Source organism: Salmo trutta, chromosome 38, assembly GCF_901001165.1.
Source record: "Salmo trutta chromosome 38, fSalTru1.1, whole genome shotgun sequence".
Classification (NCBI taxonomy): Eukaryota; Metazoa; Chordata; class Actinopteri; order Salmoniformes; family Salmonidae; genus Salmo; species Salmo trutta.
The window spans coordinates 5,892,958-5,908,764 of NC_042994.1; the positions used below are offsets into that span (position 1 = coordinate 5,892,958).

Genomic DNA, 15,807 nt, shown 5'->3' on the forward strand with positions numbered 1-15,807 from the left:
ATATTGGGCGGTATGCAGATATTCATATCGTCGTACCGTTTCTGTACCATACCGGGGCATACGGTATTACCAGAAGTGCACACAAGGGGGTGCTATTTCCACCCAAATTATTATTATTATTTTTTCAATTTTTTTAACGGACCAAACAATTTATGCAACAGGGATCTTGATTCAGGAAGGGATTGAATGTCTCTGCTGTAACCTAGAAGCTTGATCTTGACATCTAGCCACCTAGCTAGCAAGTTAGCAAACCAAATCCATAGCTGGATATAATTTATTTGATACTTCTTATTTTTATTATAGATATACTAACTCTTCATTTGGAAGAGTCAGCTTTTTAAACCAACATGGCTCAGTTTAAATTATACATTTTTCATTTGATCAAGTGATCCATTTTTCATTTGGAAGAGTCAGCTTTTTAAACCAACATGGCTCAGTTTAAATGATAAATTTTTAATTTGATCAAGTGATCAATTTTTCATTTGGAAGAGTCAGCTTTTTAAACCAACATGGCTCAGTTTAAATTGTTTTTACATTGTACATCATGGGCGTAGCACACACCCACGCAAAAAAATTTACAAATAAAATAAAACAAACGTAAACAAAATGTATGTGGGTGCGTGTTATGCCACTGTTTTTGACTAAAGGTGTCGAAAGCGTTCCACAGGGATGCTGGTCCATGTTGACTCCAAGGCTTCCTACAGTTGTGTGAAGTTGTCCTTTGGGTGGTGGACCATTTTTGATACACACAGGAAACTGTTGAGCGTGAAAACCCCAGTAGTGCTGCAGTTCTTGACACAAACCTGTACTTTTTGGGATTCTATGCATATTGTTTTGTATTGCTAGGTATTATTACACTATAGGAGCTAGAAACACAAGCAGTTCACTGCACCTGCAATAACAACTGCAAATTTATGTAAGTGACAACCATGAACTGTGATTTGATATTTCCCTATTGTTCGTTACACATCGTCATCTCACGGTATACACAGGTGCGCGTGTGTGTGTGTGTGTGTGTGTGTGTGTGTGTGATGTGGTCCCAATGCATATAGTTAGTGCCTTACAAATTCTATATAACAACGTTTGTAATGACATAAAGTTGAAGTCAGAAGTTTACATACACTTGGGTTGGAGTTATTAAAACTCATTTTTCAACCACTCCACAAATTTCTTGTTAACAAACTATAGTTTGGCAAGTCAGTTAGGATATCTACTTTGTGCATGACACAAGTCATTTTCCCAACAATTGCTTACAGACAGATTATTTCACTTATAACTCACTGTATCACAATTCCAGTGGGTCAGAAGTTTACATACACTAAGTTGACTGTGCCTTTAAACAGCTTGGAAAATTCCAGAAAATGATGTCATGGCTTTAGAAACTTCTGATAGGCTAATTGACATCATTTGAGTCAATTGGAGGTGTACCAGTGGATGTATTTCAAGGCCTACCTTCAAACTCAGTGCCTCTTCGCTTGACATCATGGGAAAATCAAAAGAAATCAGCCAAGACCTCAGAAAAAATATGTAGACCTTCACAAGTCTGGTTCATCCTTGGGAGCAATTTCCAAACATCTGAAGGTACCACGTTCATCTGTACAAACAATAGTACGTACGTCTAAACACCATGGGACCACGCAGCCAGCATAGCGCTCAGGAAGGAGACGTGTTCTGTCTCCTAGAGATGAACGTACTTTGGTGCGAAAAGTGCAAATCAATCCCAGAACTCCAGCAAAGGACCTTGTGAAGATGCTGGAGGAAACAGGTACAAAAGTATCTATATCCACAGTAAAACGAGTTCTATGTCGACATAACCTGAAAGGCCGCTCTGCAAGGAAGAAGCCACTGCTCCAAAACCGCCATAAAAAAGCCAGACTACGGTTTGCAACTGCATATGGGGACAAAGATCGTACTTCTTGGAGAAATGTGGCAGCATCATGTTGTGGGGGTGCTTTGCTGCAGGAGGGACTGGTGCACTTCACAAAATAGATGGCATCATGAGGAATGAAAAGTATGTGGATATACTGAAGCAACATCTCAAGACATCAGTCAGGAAGTTAAAGCTTGGTTGCAAATGGGTCTTCCAAATGGACAATGACCTCAAGCATACTTCCAAAGTTGTGGCAAAATGGCTTAAGGACAACAAAGTCAAGGTATTGGAGTGGCCATCACTTAGCCCTGATCTCAATCCTATAGAAAATTTGTGGGCAGAACTGAAAAAGCATGTGCGAGCAAGGAGGCCTACAAACCTGACTCAGTTACACCAGCTCTGTCAGGAGGAATGGGCCAAAATTCACTCAACTTATTGTGGAAAACTTGTGGAAGGCTACCCGAAACATTTGACCAAAGTTAAACAATTTAAAGGCAATGCTACCAAATACTAATTGAGTGTATGTAAACTTCTGACCCACTGGGAATGTGATGAAAGAAATATAAGCTCAAATAAATAATTCTCTACTATTATTCTGACATTTCACATTCTTAAAATAAAGTCGTGATCCTAACTAGGATTAAATGTCAGGAATTGTGAAAAACTGAGTTTAAATGTATTTGGATAAGGTGTATGTAAACTTCTGACTTCAACTGTACATGGCATAGTCTCACAAACCAGTCCTAGTGTTACCATGACGATTTAGCTTCCTACCCACACTCTCTCTAGCTCTTCCTTCTCTCTCATCCTTCCTTTATTCTCTCTTTCATTCCTGCCTGGGCAGACTTCCCGGTCGCTTTGTGGAGAATCTAGGTTACAGTCCAGACCATTTCTCCCCTTCTATTGCTCTCTTTCTACTCCATTTTATATGATCTCCCTCTCTCTTTCTACTCCATTTCATATGATCTCCCTCTCTCTTTCTATTCCATTTTATATGATCTCCCTCTCTCTTTCTACTCCATTTCATATGATCTCCCTCTCTCTTTCTATTCCATTTTATATGATCTCCCTCTCTCTTTCTACTCCATTTCATATGATCTCCCTCTCTCTTTCTATTCCATTTTATATGATCTCCCTCTCTCTTTCTATTCCATTTTATATGATCTCCCTCTCTCTTTCTACTCCATTTCATTTGATCTCCCTCTCTCTTTCTATTCCATTTTATATGATCTCCCTCTCTCTTTCTATTCCATTTTATATGATCTCCCTCTCTCTTTCTATTCCATTTTATATGATCTCCCTCTCTCTTTCTACTCCATTTCATTTGATCTCCCTCTCTCTTTCTATTCCATTTTATATGATCTCCCTCTCTTTCTATTCCATTTCATATGATCTCCCTCCCTCTCTCTTCTATTCCATTTATATGATCTCCCTCTCTCTTTCTATTCCATTTCATATGATCTCCCTCTCTCTTTCTATTCCATTTTATATGATCTCCCTCTCTCTTTCTATTCCATTTCATATGATCTCCCTCTCTCTTTCTATTCCATTTTATATGATCTCCCTCTCTCTTTCTATTCCATTTTATATGATCTCCCTCTCTCTTTCTATTCCATTTTATATGATCTCCCTCTCTCTTTCTATTCCATTTCATATGATCTCCCTCTCTCTTTCTATTCCATTTTATATGATCTCCCTCTCTCTTTCTATTCCATTTTATATGATCTCCCTCTCTCTTTCTATTCCATTTCATATGATCTCCCTCTCTCTTTCTATTCCATTTCATATGATCTCCCTCTCTCTTTCTATTCCATTTCATATGATCTCCCTCTCTCTTTCTATTCCATTTCATATGATCTCCCTCTCTCTTTCTATTCCATTTATATGATCTCCCTCTCTCTTTCTATTCCATTTTATATGATCTCCCTCTCTCTTTCTATTCCATTTTATATGATCTCCCTCTCTCTTTCTATTCCATTTTATATGATCTCCCTCTCTCTTTCTATTCCATTTTATATGATCTCCCTCTCTCTTTCTATTCCATTTTATATGATCTCCCTCTCTCTTTCTATTCCATTTCATATGATCTCCCTCTCTCTTTCTATTCCATTTCATATGATCTCCCTCTCTCTTTCTATTCCATTTTATATGATCTCCCTCTCTCTTTCTATTCCATTTCATATGATCTCCCTCTCTCTTTCTATTCCATTTCATATGATCTCCCTCTCTCTTTCTATTCCATTTCATATGATCTCCCTCTCTCTTTCTATTCCATTTTATATGATCTCCCTCTCTCTTTCTATTCCATTTTATATGATCTCCCTCTCTCTTTCTATTCCATTTTATATGATCTCCCTCTCTCTTTCTATTCCATTTTATATGATCTCCCTCTCTCTTTCTACTCCATTTCATTTGATCTCCCTCTCTCTTTCTATTCCATTTTATATGATCTCCCTCTCTCTTTCTATTCCATTTTATATGATCTCCCTCTCTCTTTCTATTCCATTTTATATGATCTCCCTCTCTCTTTCTACTCCATTTCATTTGATCTCCCTCTCTCTTTCTATTCCATTTTATATGATCTCCCTCTCTTTCTATTCCATTTCATATGATCTCCCTCCCTCTCTCTTTCTATTCCATTTTATATGATCTCCCTCTCTCTTTCTATTCCATTTCATATGATCTCCCTCTCTCTTTCTATTCCATTTTATATGATCTCCCTCTCTCTTTCTATTCCATTTCATATGATCTCCCTCTCTCTTTCTATTCCATTTTATATGATCTCCCTCTCTCTTTCTATTCCATTTTATATGATCTCCCTCTCTCTTTCTATTCCATTTCATATGATCTCCCTCTCTCTTTCTATTCCATTTTATATGATCTCCCTCTCTCTTTCTATTCCATTTCATATGATCTCCCTCTCTCTTTCTATTCCATTTTATATGATCTCCCTCTCTCTTTCTATTCCATTTCATATGATCTCCCTCTCTCTTTCTATTCCATTTCATATGATCTCCCTCTCTCTTTCTATTCCATTTCATATGATCTCCCTCTCTCTTTCTATTCCATTTTATATGATCTCCCTCTCTCTTTCTATTCCATTTTATATGATCTCCCTCTCACTTTCTATTCCATTTCATATGATCTCCCTCTCTCTTTCTATTCCATTTTATATGATCTCCCTCTCACTTTCTATTCCATTTTATATGATCTCCCTCTCTCTTTCTATTCCATTTTATATGATCTCCCTCTCTCTTTCTATTCCATTTTATATGATCTCCCTCTCTCTTTCTATTCCATTTTATATGATCTCCCTCTCTCTTTCTATTCCATTTTATATGATCTCCCTCTCTCTTTCTATTCCATTTTATATGATCTCCCTCTCACTTTCCGTCCTTCCCTCTCTTTTTCTCCATCTCACAGTTCAACAAAAGACACAGACCCACAGACACACAGACAGACAGACAGTCTCTCACCTCTTTTTCTTTATATTGGGAGGAACCAATCTCAATATCCAGATCCCATTCAGTGGGACCGAGACAGAGGGGAAAGGTGTTGATGTGACACCACCACTATCCTCTCTCCTCTGGCTCTCTCTGGTTGCGTCCTAAATGTCACCCTTTTCCCGAAATAGATAGTGCAGTACTTTTGCCCAGGGCCCATTCCAAAAGTAGAGCACTATATAGGGAATATGGTGCCATTTGGGACACAGTCTATGTATGGTTATCAGCAGCAGCAGCTCTATCTGCCTGTCAGGATCCATTCCATAATTCAGGAGGAGAAGGGGACTTCCTACGGCTTGACTGACAGGCAACACAAACAACAAGCCTCTCTCTCTCTCTCTCTCTCTCTCTCTCTCTCTCTCTCTCTCTCTCTCTCTCTCTCTCTCTCTCTCTCTCTCTCTCTTCACTCTGTCGTTCTTCTTCTTTCCTACTTTCTTCCCCCTTTCCTCTCTACTGTCTCTTTTTCTCCTTTCGCTACCTCGCCCTCTCTCCCTCTCCAAAATGTTCCAAAGGCTTAGTAGCAGAACAGAGAACAGCTCTTCAGGGCACCAGTATTTAGCATTAGGTGGGTGTGTGTGTGTGTGACCCAGATATTTACACGTTTCTAAAATAGCTCTTCAACTTCAAGCTGAGTTCCCATTCACCATGTCCCCTCCTATAGCGTACATGTATTATATGTAGCGTATTATCAGACTTTATTGAACAGACAGAGAGGATGACAGCGTGGAAAGACAGAGGTTGTGTCAAAAGGCGGTAGGCCGGGTTTAAACCTACTGTATGCTGACACCGTAGACGTGTACTGGAGGCTGCGGCATCACCACTACACCAGCCAGGCTACTTCCACATTCTATACATGGCTAACGTGACCAAACGTTAATGCTGTATGTTGAGCAGACGATCAGTTCAAATGTTAAACTGGTAAGTGCTTGTAACTCAACCCTCTCATTGTGTAGGTCCAGGGGTGGCTTGTCACACACACAACACACGCACACACAACACACACACACGCACTCACACAGACACACACACATGTAATTAGCCACCGGGGCTAACAGTGCAGATATGGTATAAGTAGTGCTTCCAACTGCAGTGTTGCCATGTAGATGGCTACTGTAATTACTACTAGAGGCTGAGTGGTGTGTGTGTGTGTGTGTGTGTGTTGGCCAGAATTGTTCCCCACTTAGCCTTGGCATTCCCAATGGCTCTCATAATGTGTAGAGCCTCCATACACACACCTACACACACACACCACACACACACGACACACACACACTGGTGGTGAGATGTATCCTTCACACAGTATGTAACCCATTTCCGTAGCTGGAAGTGAAGGATGCTAGCTGCCTGCTGTCCGCCCACACACACCAGACTACAGTGCCCTGTGATGTGCAGAGATGTTCTCTCTCGTATATGGATACATAGAGGCAGACACATATTCACACACACACAAGCAGGTAGTTGCGCACACACTCTTGCATGGATGCACATATACAGTAAAACACACTTACCATGCTGTACAGATTCACTGTCTCTCACAAATACTGTCATCTGCACATAGACATGCACAAACACCCCCACCCACCCACCCATCCACCCACCCACCCACCCATCCACCTACACTGAACAAAAATATAAATGCATCATGGAACAACTTCAAAGATTTTACTGAGTTACAGTTCATATAAGGAAATCAGTCAATTGAAATACATTCATTAGGCCCTAATCTATGGATTTCACATGACTGGGAATACAGATATTCCCAGTTAGTCATCTGTTAGTCACAGATACCTTAAAAAAAGGTAGGGTCGTGGATCAGAAAACCAGTCAGTATCTGGTGTGAACACCATTAGCCTCATGCAGCGCAGCACATCCCCTTCACATAGAAGTTATCAGGCTGTTGATTGTGGCCTGTGGAATGTTGTCCCACTCCTCTTCAATGGCTGTGCAAAGTTGCTGGATATTGGCGGGAACTGGTACACGCTGTCGTACATGTTGATCCAGAACATCCCGAACATGCTCAATGCGTGACATGTCTGGTGAGTATGCAGGCCATGGAAGAACTGGGACATTTTCAGCTTCCAGGAATTGTGTACAGATCCTTGTGACATGGGGCTGTGCGTTATCATGCTGAGACATGAGGTGATGTCGGTTTATGAATGGCACGACAATGGGCCTCAGGATCTCGTCCCGGTATCTCTGTGCATTCAGATTGTCATCGATAAAATGCAAATGTGTTTGTTCTCTGTAGATTATGCCTGCTCGTACCATAACCCCACCGCCACCATGGGGCACTCTGTTCACAACGGTTGGACATACTGGCAAATTCTCTAACACAACGTTGGAGGCGGCTTATGGTAGAGAAATTATCTGGCAACAGCTCTGGTGGACATTCCTGCAGTCAACATGCCAATTGCATGCTCCCTCAAAACTTGGGAAATCTGGGGCATTGTGTTGTGTGACAAAACTGCACATTTTAGAGTGGCCTTTTATTGTCCCCAGCGGAAGGTGTGCCTGTGTAATGATCATGCTGTTTAATCAGCTTCTTGTTATGCCACACCTGTCAGGTGGATGGATTATCTTGGAAAAGGAGAAATGCTCACTAACAGGGATGTACACAAATTTGTGCCCAAAATTAGAAAGAAATAAGCTTTTTGTGGGTATGGGTACTTTTATTTTAGCTCATGAAACATGGGACCAACACTTTACATGTTGTGTTTATATTTTTGTTCAGTGTACATACAATCTAATGTCCAAAGCCAGAGATTGCAGAAGTTCCAGTTTTCAGTGCAACTTATGGCTTCAATAAGCACTATGGTGTGTGCCCAGTCCCTTGTCCACCCCTGTAACACTCAGCCACAGTCCACCACTGTTAATATCAAACCCTTAATGTCCTGGGCTCAGAGCTAAAGCCTTAATGAAGTGATAGGAGTGGACTGAATTAGAGCATAGAGACCAGCCTGGAGGGGAAGGTCAAGGGTCAGCTCTGTCTATGGGGTTCACTTCTACTCGTACAATGTATAATTTATACTATACTGTAGTGTACTCATCCACGCATACTGTAGATATGTGAATGTATTGACATCCTATGGAAACACACACACACACATACCATGCACACTGACGCCACACACAGACTCTCTCACACACACACTCTCTCTCTCACACACACACACACACACACACACACACACACACACACACACACACACACACACACACACACACACACACACACACACACACACACACGCTACTGGTACTGTCTATTATCTATCCTGTTGCCTAGTCACTTTACCCCTACCTATATGTACATAGCTACCTCAGTTACCTCGTACTCCTGCACATTGACTCAGTACTGGTACTCCCTGTATATAGCCATGTTATTACCTCGTACTCCTGCACATTGACTCAGTACTGGTACTCCCTGTATATAGCCATGTTATTACCTCGTACTCCTGCACATTGACTCAGTACTGGTACTCCCTGTATATAGCCATGTTATTACCTCGTACTCCTGCACATTGACTCAGTACTGGTACTCCCTGTATATAGCCATGTTATTACCTCGTACTCCTGCACATTGACTCAGTACTGGTACTCCCTGTATATAGCCATGTTATTACCTCGTACTCCTGCACATTGACTCAGTACTGGTACTCCCTGTATATAGCCATGTTATTACCTCGTACTCCTGCACATTGACTCAGTACTGGTACTCCCTGTATATAGACATGTTATTACCTCGTACTCCTGCACATTGACTCAGTACTGGTACTCCCTGTATATAGACATGTTATTACCTTGTACCCCTGCACATTGACTCAGTACTGATACTCCCTGTATATAGACATGTTATTACCTCGTACTCCTGCACATTGACTCAGTACTGGTACTCCCTGTATATAGCCATGTTATTACCTCGTACTCCTGCACATTGACTCAGTACTGGTACTCCCTGTATATAGACATGTTATTACCTCGTACTCCTGCACATTGACTCAGTACTGGTACTCCCTGTATATAGCCATGTTATTACCTCGTACTCCTGCACATTGACTCAGTACTGGTACTCCCTGTATATAGCCATGTTATTACCTCGTACTCCTGCACATTGACTCAGTACTGGTACTCCCTGTATATAGCCATGTTACTACCTGGTACTCCTGCACATTGACTCAGTACTCCCTGTATATAGCCATGTTACTACCTGGTACTCCTGCACATTGACTCAGTACTCCCTGTATATAGCCATGTTATTACCTCGTACTCCTGCACATTGACTCAGTACTGGTACTCCCTGTATATAGCCATGTTATTACCTCGTACTCCTGCACATTGACTCAGTACTGGTACTCCCTGTATATAGCCATGTTATTTTGACTCATTATTGTTATTCGTTATTCGCTGTTTATTTATTCCTCGTGTCACTATTTCTATATACTTTATATTAAAATATGTATTTATCTTTAACTCTGCATTGTTGGAAAAGGACCCGTAAGTAAGCATTTCCCTGGTAGTCTACACCTGATATTTACAAAGCATTTGACAAATTCAATTTCATTTGAAAGCATGTGTGTGTCAGTCTGTGTGGGAAGAAACCTCTGATATTATATACACACATGCTGCATACTCACTGACACATATACATATGGTATACACTTGCTCAACATAAAGTGTATGCACACATTGACTTCAATAGATAAAACAAATATATGCGAAGAATGTTAGAAACACATGCAAAACAGCAGGAGAAGACACGTGGATACACACCCACTTATAAACACACACCTCCATCCAAACACCACGTGTGTGACGCTACGCCAGGTGTGTGTGTGTGTGTGTGTCTGTAGGCTACTCCAGTCCAGTCTTACCGTGACAGTGGGGATAGCGGTGACCAGAGAGTAGACCAGTACCGGCGGCGCCTTGCTGTCGTCCTCGGGTCCGGGGTACGGTTTGGAGAACGTCTTGTCGAAACAGAAGAACCCTTGGACGTGAACGGGGAACGTGTCTGTGTACTCAAAGTAGTACGCCAGGAGAACCGTCCCAGCCATGATCACCAGCTGGAAATAGAACATGGTTCTAGGTTTAGAAAGAACGGAAGAGAACCGAAGAGAACCGAAGGATAGTAAGGTGGATGAACGGGGGGAAAACAAAAAGAAGAGAGGAGAAGGAGGCGATTCCTTTTGGAGCGCGGTGACATATGCTTCCGGAGTGTGTAGAATGAAAGAGAGCAAAAGAGGACAGAGAGAGAGAGAGAGAGATAATGAGAGAGAGAAACAGAGAGAGAGAGCGAAACAGAGAGAAACAGAGAGAGAGAGAGAGAGAGAGAAAAAGAGAGACAGACACAGAGACAGACACAGAGGAAGAGAGTGAGAGTGAGAGAGAGAGACTGAGTCCGAAGGATGAGGGTAAAAGAAAGAAACTGAAAATTAAGAAAGATGCTGCTGTTCTGTAAAGGGGAAAAAAGAAATGAAATGACAGTGGAAGGGAGAGAGAGAGAGAGAGAGAGAGAGAGAGAGAGAGAGAGAGAAATAGGTGGGAAGAGCAAGAAGGATAGCACAAGTGCAAGCATGGGAGGGAGGAAAAGGGTGTGTGTGTGTGTGTGTGTGTGTGTGTGTGTGTGTGTGTGTGTGTGTGTGTGTGTGTGTGTGTGTGTGTGTGTGTGTGTGTGTGTGTGTGTGACGCTGGTGTGCTGTCGATCACATGCAGTGTCTGCATGAGTGGCAGTGTGCCGTACACTAGAGTGAGAGGTGATTCACCAAAACATATATGGAGACTGCAATGTGTACAGCATGATACTAAACATCTGTTAGCACGCTATCATGAATATGTCTGTGTGTGTGCGTGCGTGTGTGTGTGTTCGAGAAACACTGGACATGTGCATGTGTAAATGAATTGTACACATTCATTGACTGTGTTTCCTGTCTGTGTGTGTGGGTGGGCACAGCAGGTGTGTGTATTCATAGACTGTTTATAACCATACATCCATATTGTCCTGTGGAGCTTTCTCTCCTTTGCTGTCTATCTGTGGGAGGTAAAGCTCTTTGAACTGTGGGTCCCCTGTGTATCAATATGGGTTTTTCTGTGTGTGTGTGTGTGTGTGTGTGTGTACATACTTCTGCTACAACGGCACATCCCTGCAGGGCTCCAACCATCGTGTCAAGAGAAAAGTCATTGGGGACAACACACACACACACACACACACACACACACACACACACACACACACAGGCAAAGCGTCTAGCAGCATTCAGCACAGTAGTTTATTTCTAGACGCTACGTGAATCTCCTCCTCTCCATACGTAGCTCTGGGATGCACACAGCATTCTGAACATCCTGACCATCCCTCTTTCTCTATGTCCATCTGAAGGCCTGAGGGAGAGGAAGGGAGGACGAGGTAAGGCATCAGCTTAAACAAGTATATGAGGCTGGATGATTTTAAATGGGGGGTAGTATCTGTTAAGGGTCCTGTTGGTTCTATTGCATCGGTACAGCAGTCCGTGCGGTAGCAGAGAGAACAGTCTATGACTTGGCTGACTGAAGTCTTTGACAATGTTTAGGGCCTTCCTCTGACACCACCTAGTATAGAGGTCCTGGATGGCAGGGAGCTAGGCCCCGTTGATGTACTGGGCCGTACGCACCCCCCTCTGTAGCGCCTTGCGGTTGGATGCCAAGCAGTTGCCGCACCAAGCGGTGATGCAGCCAGTCAAGATGCTCTCGATGGTGCAGCTGTAGAACTTTTTGAGGATCTGAGGGCCCATGCCAAATCTTTTCAGCCTCCTGAGGGGAAGAGGGATTGTCGTGCCTTCTTCAGGTCTGTGTTGGTGTGTGTGGACCATGATAATTCACCATGTAGCCACCGAGGAACTTGACCTGCTCCACTACAGCCCTGTCGACAAAGGAGCTGATCATGGACTACAAGAAATGGAGGGCCGACCACACCCCCATTCACATTGATGGAGCTGTAGTGGAGGTGGTCGAAAGCTTCAAGTTCCCTCTGTGTCCACATCACTAAGGACCTATCATGGTCCAAACACACCAACAGTCGTGGAGAGGGCACAACAACGCCTCTTCCCCCTCAGGAGGCTGAGAAGATTTGTAACGGGCCCTCAGATGTTCAAAAACTTCTACAGCTGCACCACTGAGAGCATCTTGACTGGCTGCATCACTGCTAGGTACGGCAACAGCTTGGCATCCGACCGCAAGGCGCTTCAGAGGGTAGTGCGTATAGACCAGTACATCACTGGGGCTGAGCTCCCTGTCATCCAGGACCTCTATACCAGGTGGTGTCAGAGGAAGGGCCTAGGAATTGTCAAAGGCTCCAGCCACCCAAGTCACAGTCTGTTCTCTCTACTGTCTGGGATGATGGTGTTGATGTGAGCCACGAGCAGCCTTTCAAAGCATTTCATGGCTACATATGTGAGCACTATGGGGCGATAGTCATTTAGACAGATTGTTTTTGTGTTCTTGGGCACAGGGAACATGGGGTCTGCTTGAAATCTGTACATGTAGATATTACAGACTGGGTCAGAGAGAGATTGAAAATGTCAGTAAAGACACTTGCCAGCTGGTGTCCTGATAATCTGTCTGGCCCACAGCCTTGTGAATGTTAACCTGTTTAAAGGTCTTACTTACATCGGTTACGGAGAGAGAGATCACACAGTCATCTGGAACAGCAGCTGCTCTCATGCACGGTTCAGTGTTGCTTGCCTCGAAGCGAGCATAGAAGGCATTTAGCTTGTTTGGTAGACTTGCATCACTGGGCAGCTCGCGGCTGGGTTTCTCTTTGTAATCCGCTTTAGTTTGCAAGCCCTGTCACATCAGACGAGTGTCAGAGCCAGCGTAGTAGGAACCAATCTTAGTCCTGTATTGACACTTTGGCTGTTTGATGGCTTGTCGGAGGTCTGTCACTTTTCAAGAACTCCTGTAGCTAACTTTCTCCCTCAGGGAAATATTTCTCACTTTTGATACGACCTCCCCCTTACGTCCTATGTTACTAGTTCTATTACTGAAACAATGACAGACTGCCACATTAAAACTGTTTACAAGGTGTCCTCTGTTTGGTAAAGTGTGTTTCTAGAACCTTTTCTCTGTATTTAACCTGTGTACTAACACTATCAGTCTCTGTCTCCTCCTCTCAGCGGGGTGTTCACCTTGGACAGACAGGGACACATCAACCTCTCAAGCTTTCTCTCCTCCTTTTGTCCCCATTCAGTACACAGAGCAACCCCCGCACTGCAGCCTCCCAGTCTCCATAGACTAACACTGGAACACTCTTCCTTACATAGAGGAGCATAGAGTCCTTGGGAGATTTTAACACCACTAGATACAACTGTCTACTGTTTAAACTCCTGTAGAACAGTTCTTGTCTCAGGGATCACTGTGACACTACATTAATCATCTCACTGATTTGTTCTGTATTTATGTTCATGTGGCCCAAATTGCCCTCTAACATGTTCCTAGATTTTCTCAAAAACAAGACTGGCGTCACATTCGTTACGTTTATGTAACTCAAAGTAGAATTATATTATACAGCTTCATTTTTTTGAAAGCTTCAAACACGCATGCCTTACTGCTCAAAATGTACCTCATGGCACCATTCACGGGGAAAATTAACTTGGCTGTCTTATAAGAGGAATATTTATTTCAAGCTTATTGCTCTTATACAAGCTGACTCCACGCTAGAGGAGGCTCACATTAACACAGAGGCAGAGACGAGCGTCATAATGTTTGTTACAGGCAGCTAGCCTTTGGTTATGGCAGCCATTTTGACATGGCCAATGGATTCCTTCCTCAAACAAAGCAGTGGTGCTTCAGTGATGCTTCAAATGAACTATTCCTACTAGTGAAACTGAATGAAGTGGCCTGGCTGGTCTGGCGGTAATGCCACGACCTCTGGCACACGTCTACATTGTCGGCATGGATTGAAATCCAGCCTACTGCCCTTTGATAGAACCTTCCTCTCTTTCGCACTGGCATCCTCTGTCACCATCTGTTTAGTAAAATCAACAAACAAAATCGCTTAAAAATGTTTTTCATTTAAGATGTTAAAGTGCCTCTCTTAATGTTGTGGGTAAATAAATAAACAACTAAATAAGTAAGTACGCAGATACAGTAAGACAGCCCCTGTGAGTCAGTCTCTGAATCCCAAATGACACCCTATACCCTACATAGTGCACTACGTTTGACGAGAGCCCTATGGGCTCAGGTCAAAAGTAGTGCACTATGTGGGATAGGGTACAATTTGGGACGTGAACTAGTTAGAAGATGGTGTTGTGTTTGCTTAGCATAGCTAATGTCCCTGGGGGTTAGACACTGTGAGGCTTGTACATAAGCGTTGACATTAGACGCTGTCACAAGTGCTACGTCGACCCCTAGCTTCAGCAGAACACCAGATGGCAGAAGAGTCACCCGTAAAGTCAAACGTGTGTGTATATCACAGTGTGTGTGTGTGTTAAGATGACAGCAGCACCCTATGGAGACGAGTCCAGGGGCGGGTGAGCAGTAAGTGGAGAAACAATGGAAACCAGTTTCTTTGTTGTACATGGATTATAAAATAAAACGTCTACATGTGTGTGTTCCAGAGAGGGAAAGAGAGAGAGAGAGGGGGGGAGGGAGGGAGGGAGGGAGGGAGGGAGGGAGAAAAAGAGAGAGAGGGAGCAAGAGATGGATCGAGACAGAGAGAGAGAGAGAGACAGCGAGAGAGAGACAGAGACAGAGACAGAGAGAGAGAGAGAGAGAGAGAGAGAGAGAGAGACAGAGAGAGAGAGAGAGAGAGAGAGAGACAGAGAGAGAGAGAGAGAGAGAGAGACAGAGAGAGAGCGAGAGAGAGAGAGACAGAGAGAGAGAGAGAGGAGAGAGAGAGAGAGAGAGAGAGAGAGAGAGACAGATTATGGATTTAGATCAGTATGTCATGAGATTTAATTGAACTACAGCATTCATCCAGGACTTTGAAAAATGTTTCTAAAGAGTTTGGAAATCCCTGAAAAGAGTGTTCTCTGATGTTAGATACTGTTCCTTCTGTCTGAAAAACATTGTTCTTGCTTTTGCACAGCTTTCACATTACTTCAGATAGTCTGACATCACAAGGGAAGGATCAAGGATCCTACAAAGCCTTACACCTCTCCTCCTCCTCTCCTCTTGTCTCCTCCCGTCTCCTCTCCTCTGTTATTCACGACAGCTAAGCCTGACTCTCACACTCTGAAAGATGATTAGAAGACCCAGGCCTAGATCTCTGCCACTACCTGGCCCTCCTCGGGCTATGGAGCGGTAAACACACACACACACACACACACACACACACAATCTTAGAAAAAAGGGTTCCAAAAGTGTTTCTGCGGCTGTCCCAACAGGAGAACCCTTTTTGGTTCCAGGTAGAATTATTTTGGTTCCATGTAGAACTCTCTGTGGAAAGGCTTCTACATGGAACCCAAA

At 43.1% G+C, this 15,807-nt stretch overlaps 1 protein-coding gene across 4 annotated transcripts in view; it reads right to left on the reverse strand.

Annotated features, from left to right (window-relative positions):
- Nucleotides 1–15,807, reverse strand: part of LOC115178417 (phospholipid phosphatase-related protein type 5) — a 51,850-nt gene that overhangs the window by 17,490 nt on the left and 18,553 nt on the right. For 2 of the 4 annotated variants that reach the window (XM_029739597.1, XM_029739600.1), the window contains exon 3: nucleotides 10,245–10,433. In XM_029739597.1, coding sequence (XP_029595457.1) covers nucleotides 10,245–10,433 — 189 coding nt within the window. Of the gene's footprint in view, nucleotides 1–10,244; nucleotides 10,658–11,489; nucleotides 11,746–13,008; nucleotides 13,045–15,807 lie in introns of those variants that run through there. The other 2 variants (XM_029739598.1, XM_029739599.1) reach the window with 2 other exon arrangements.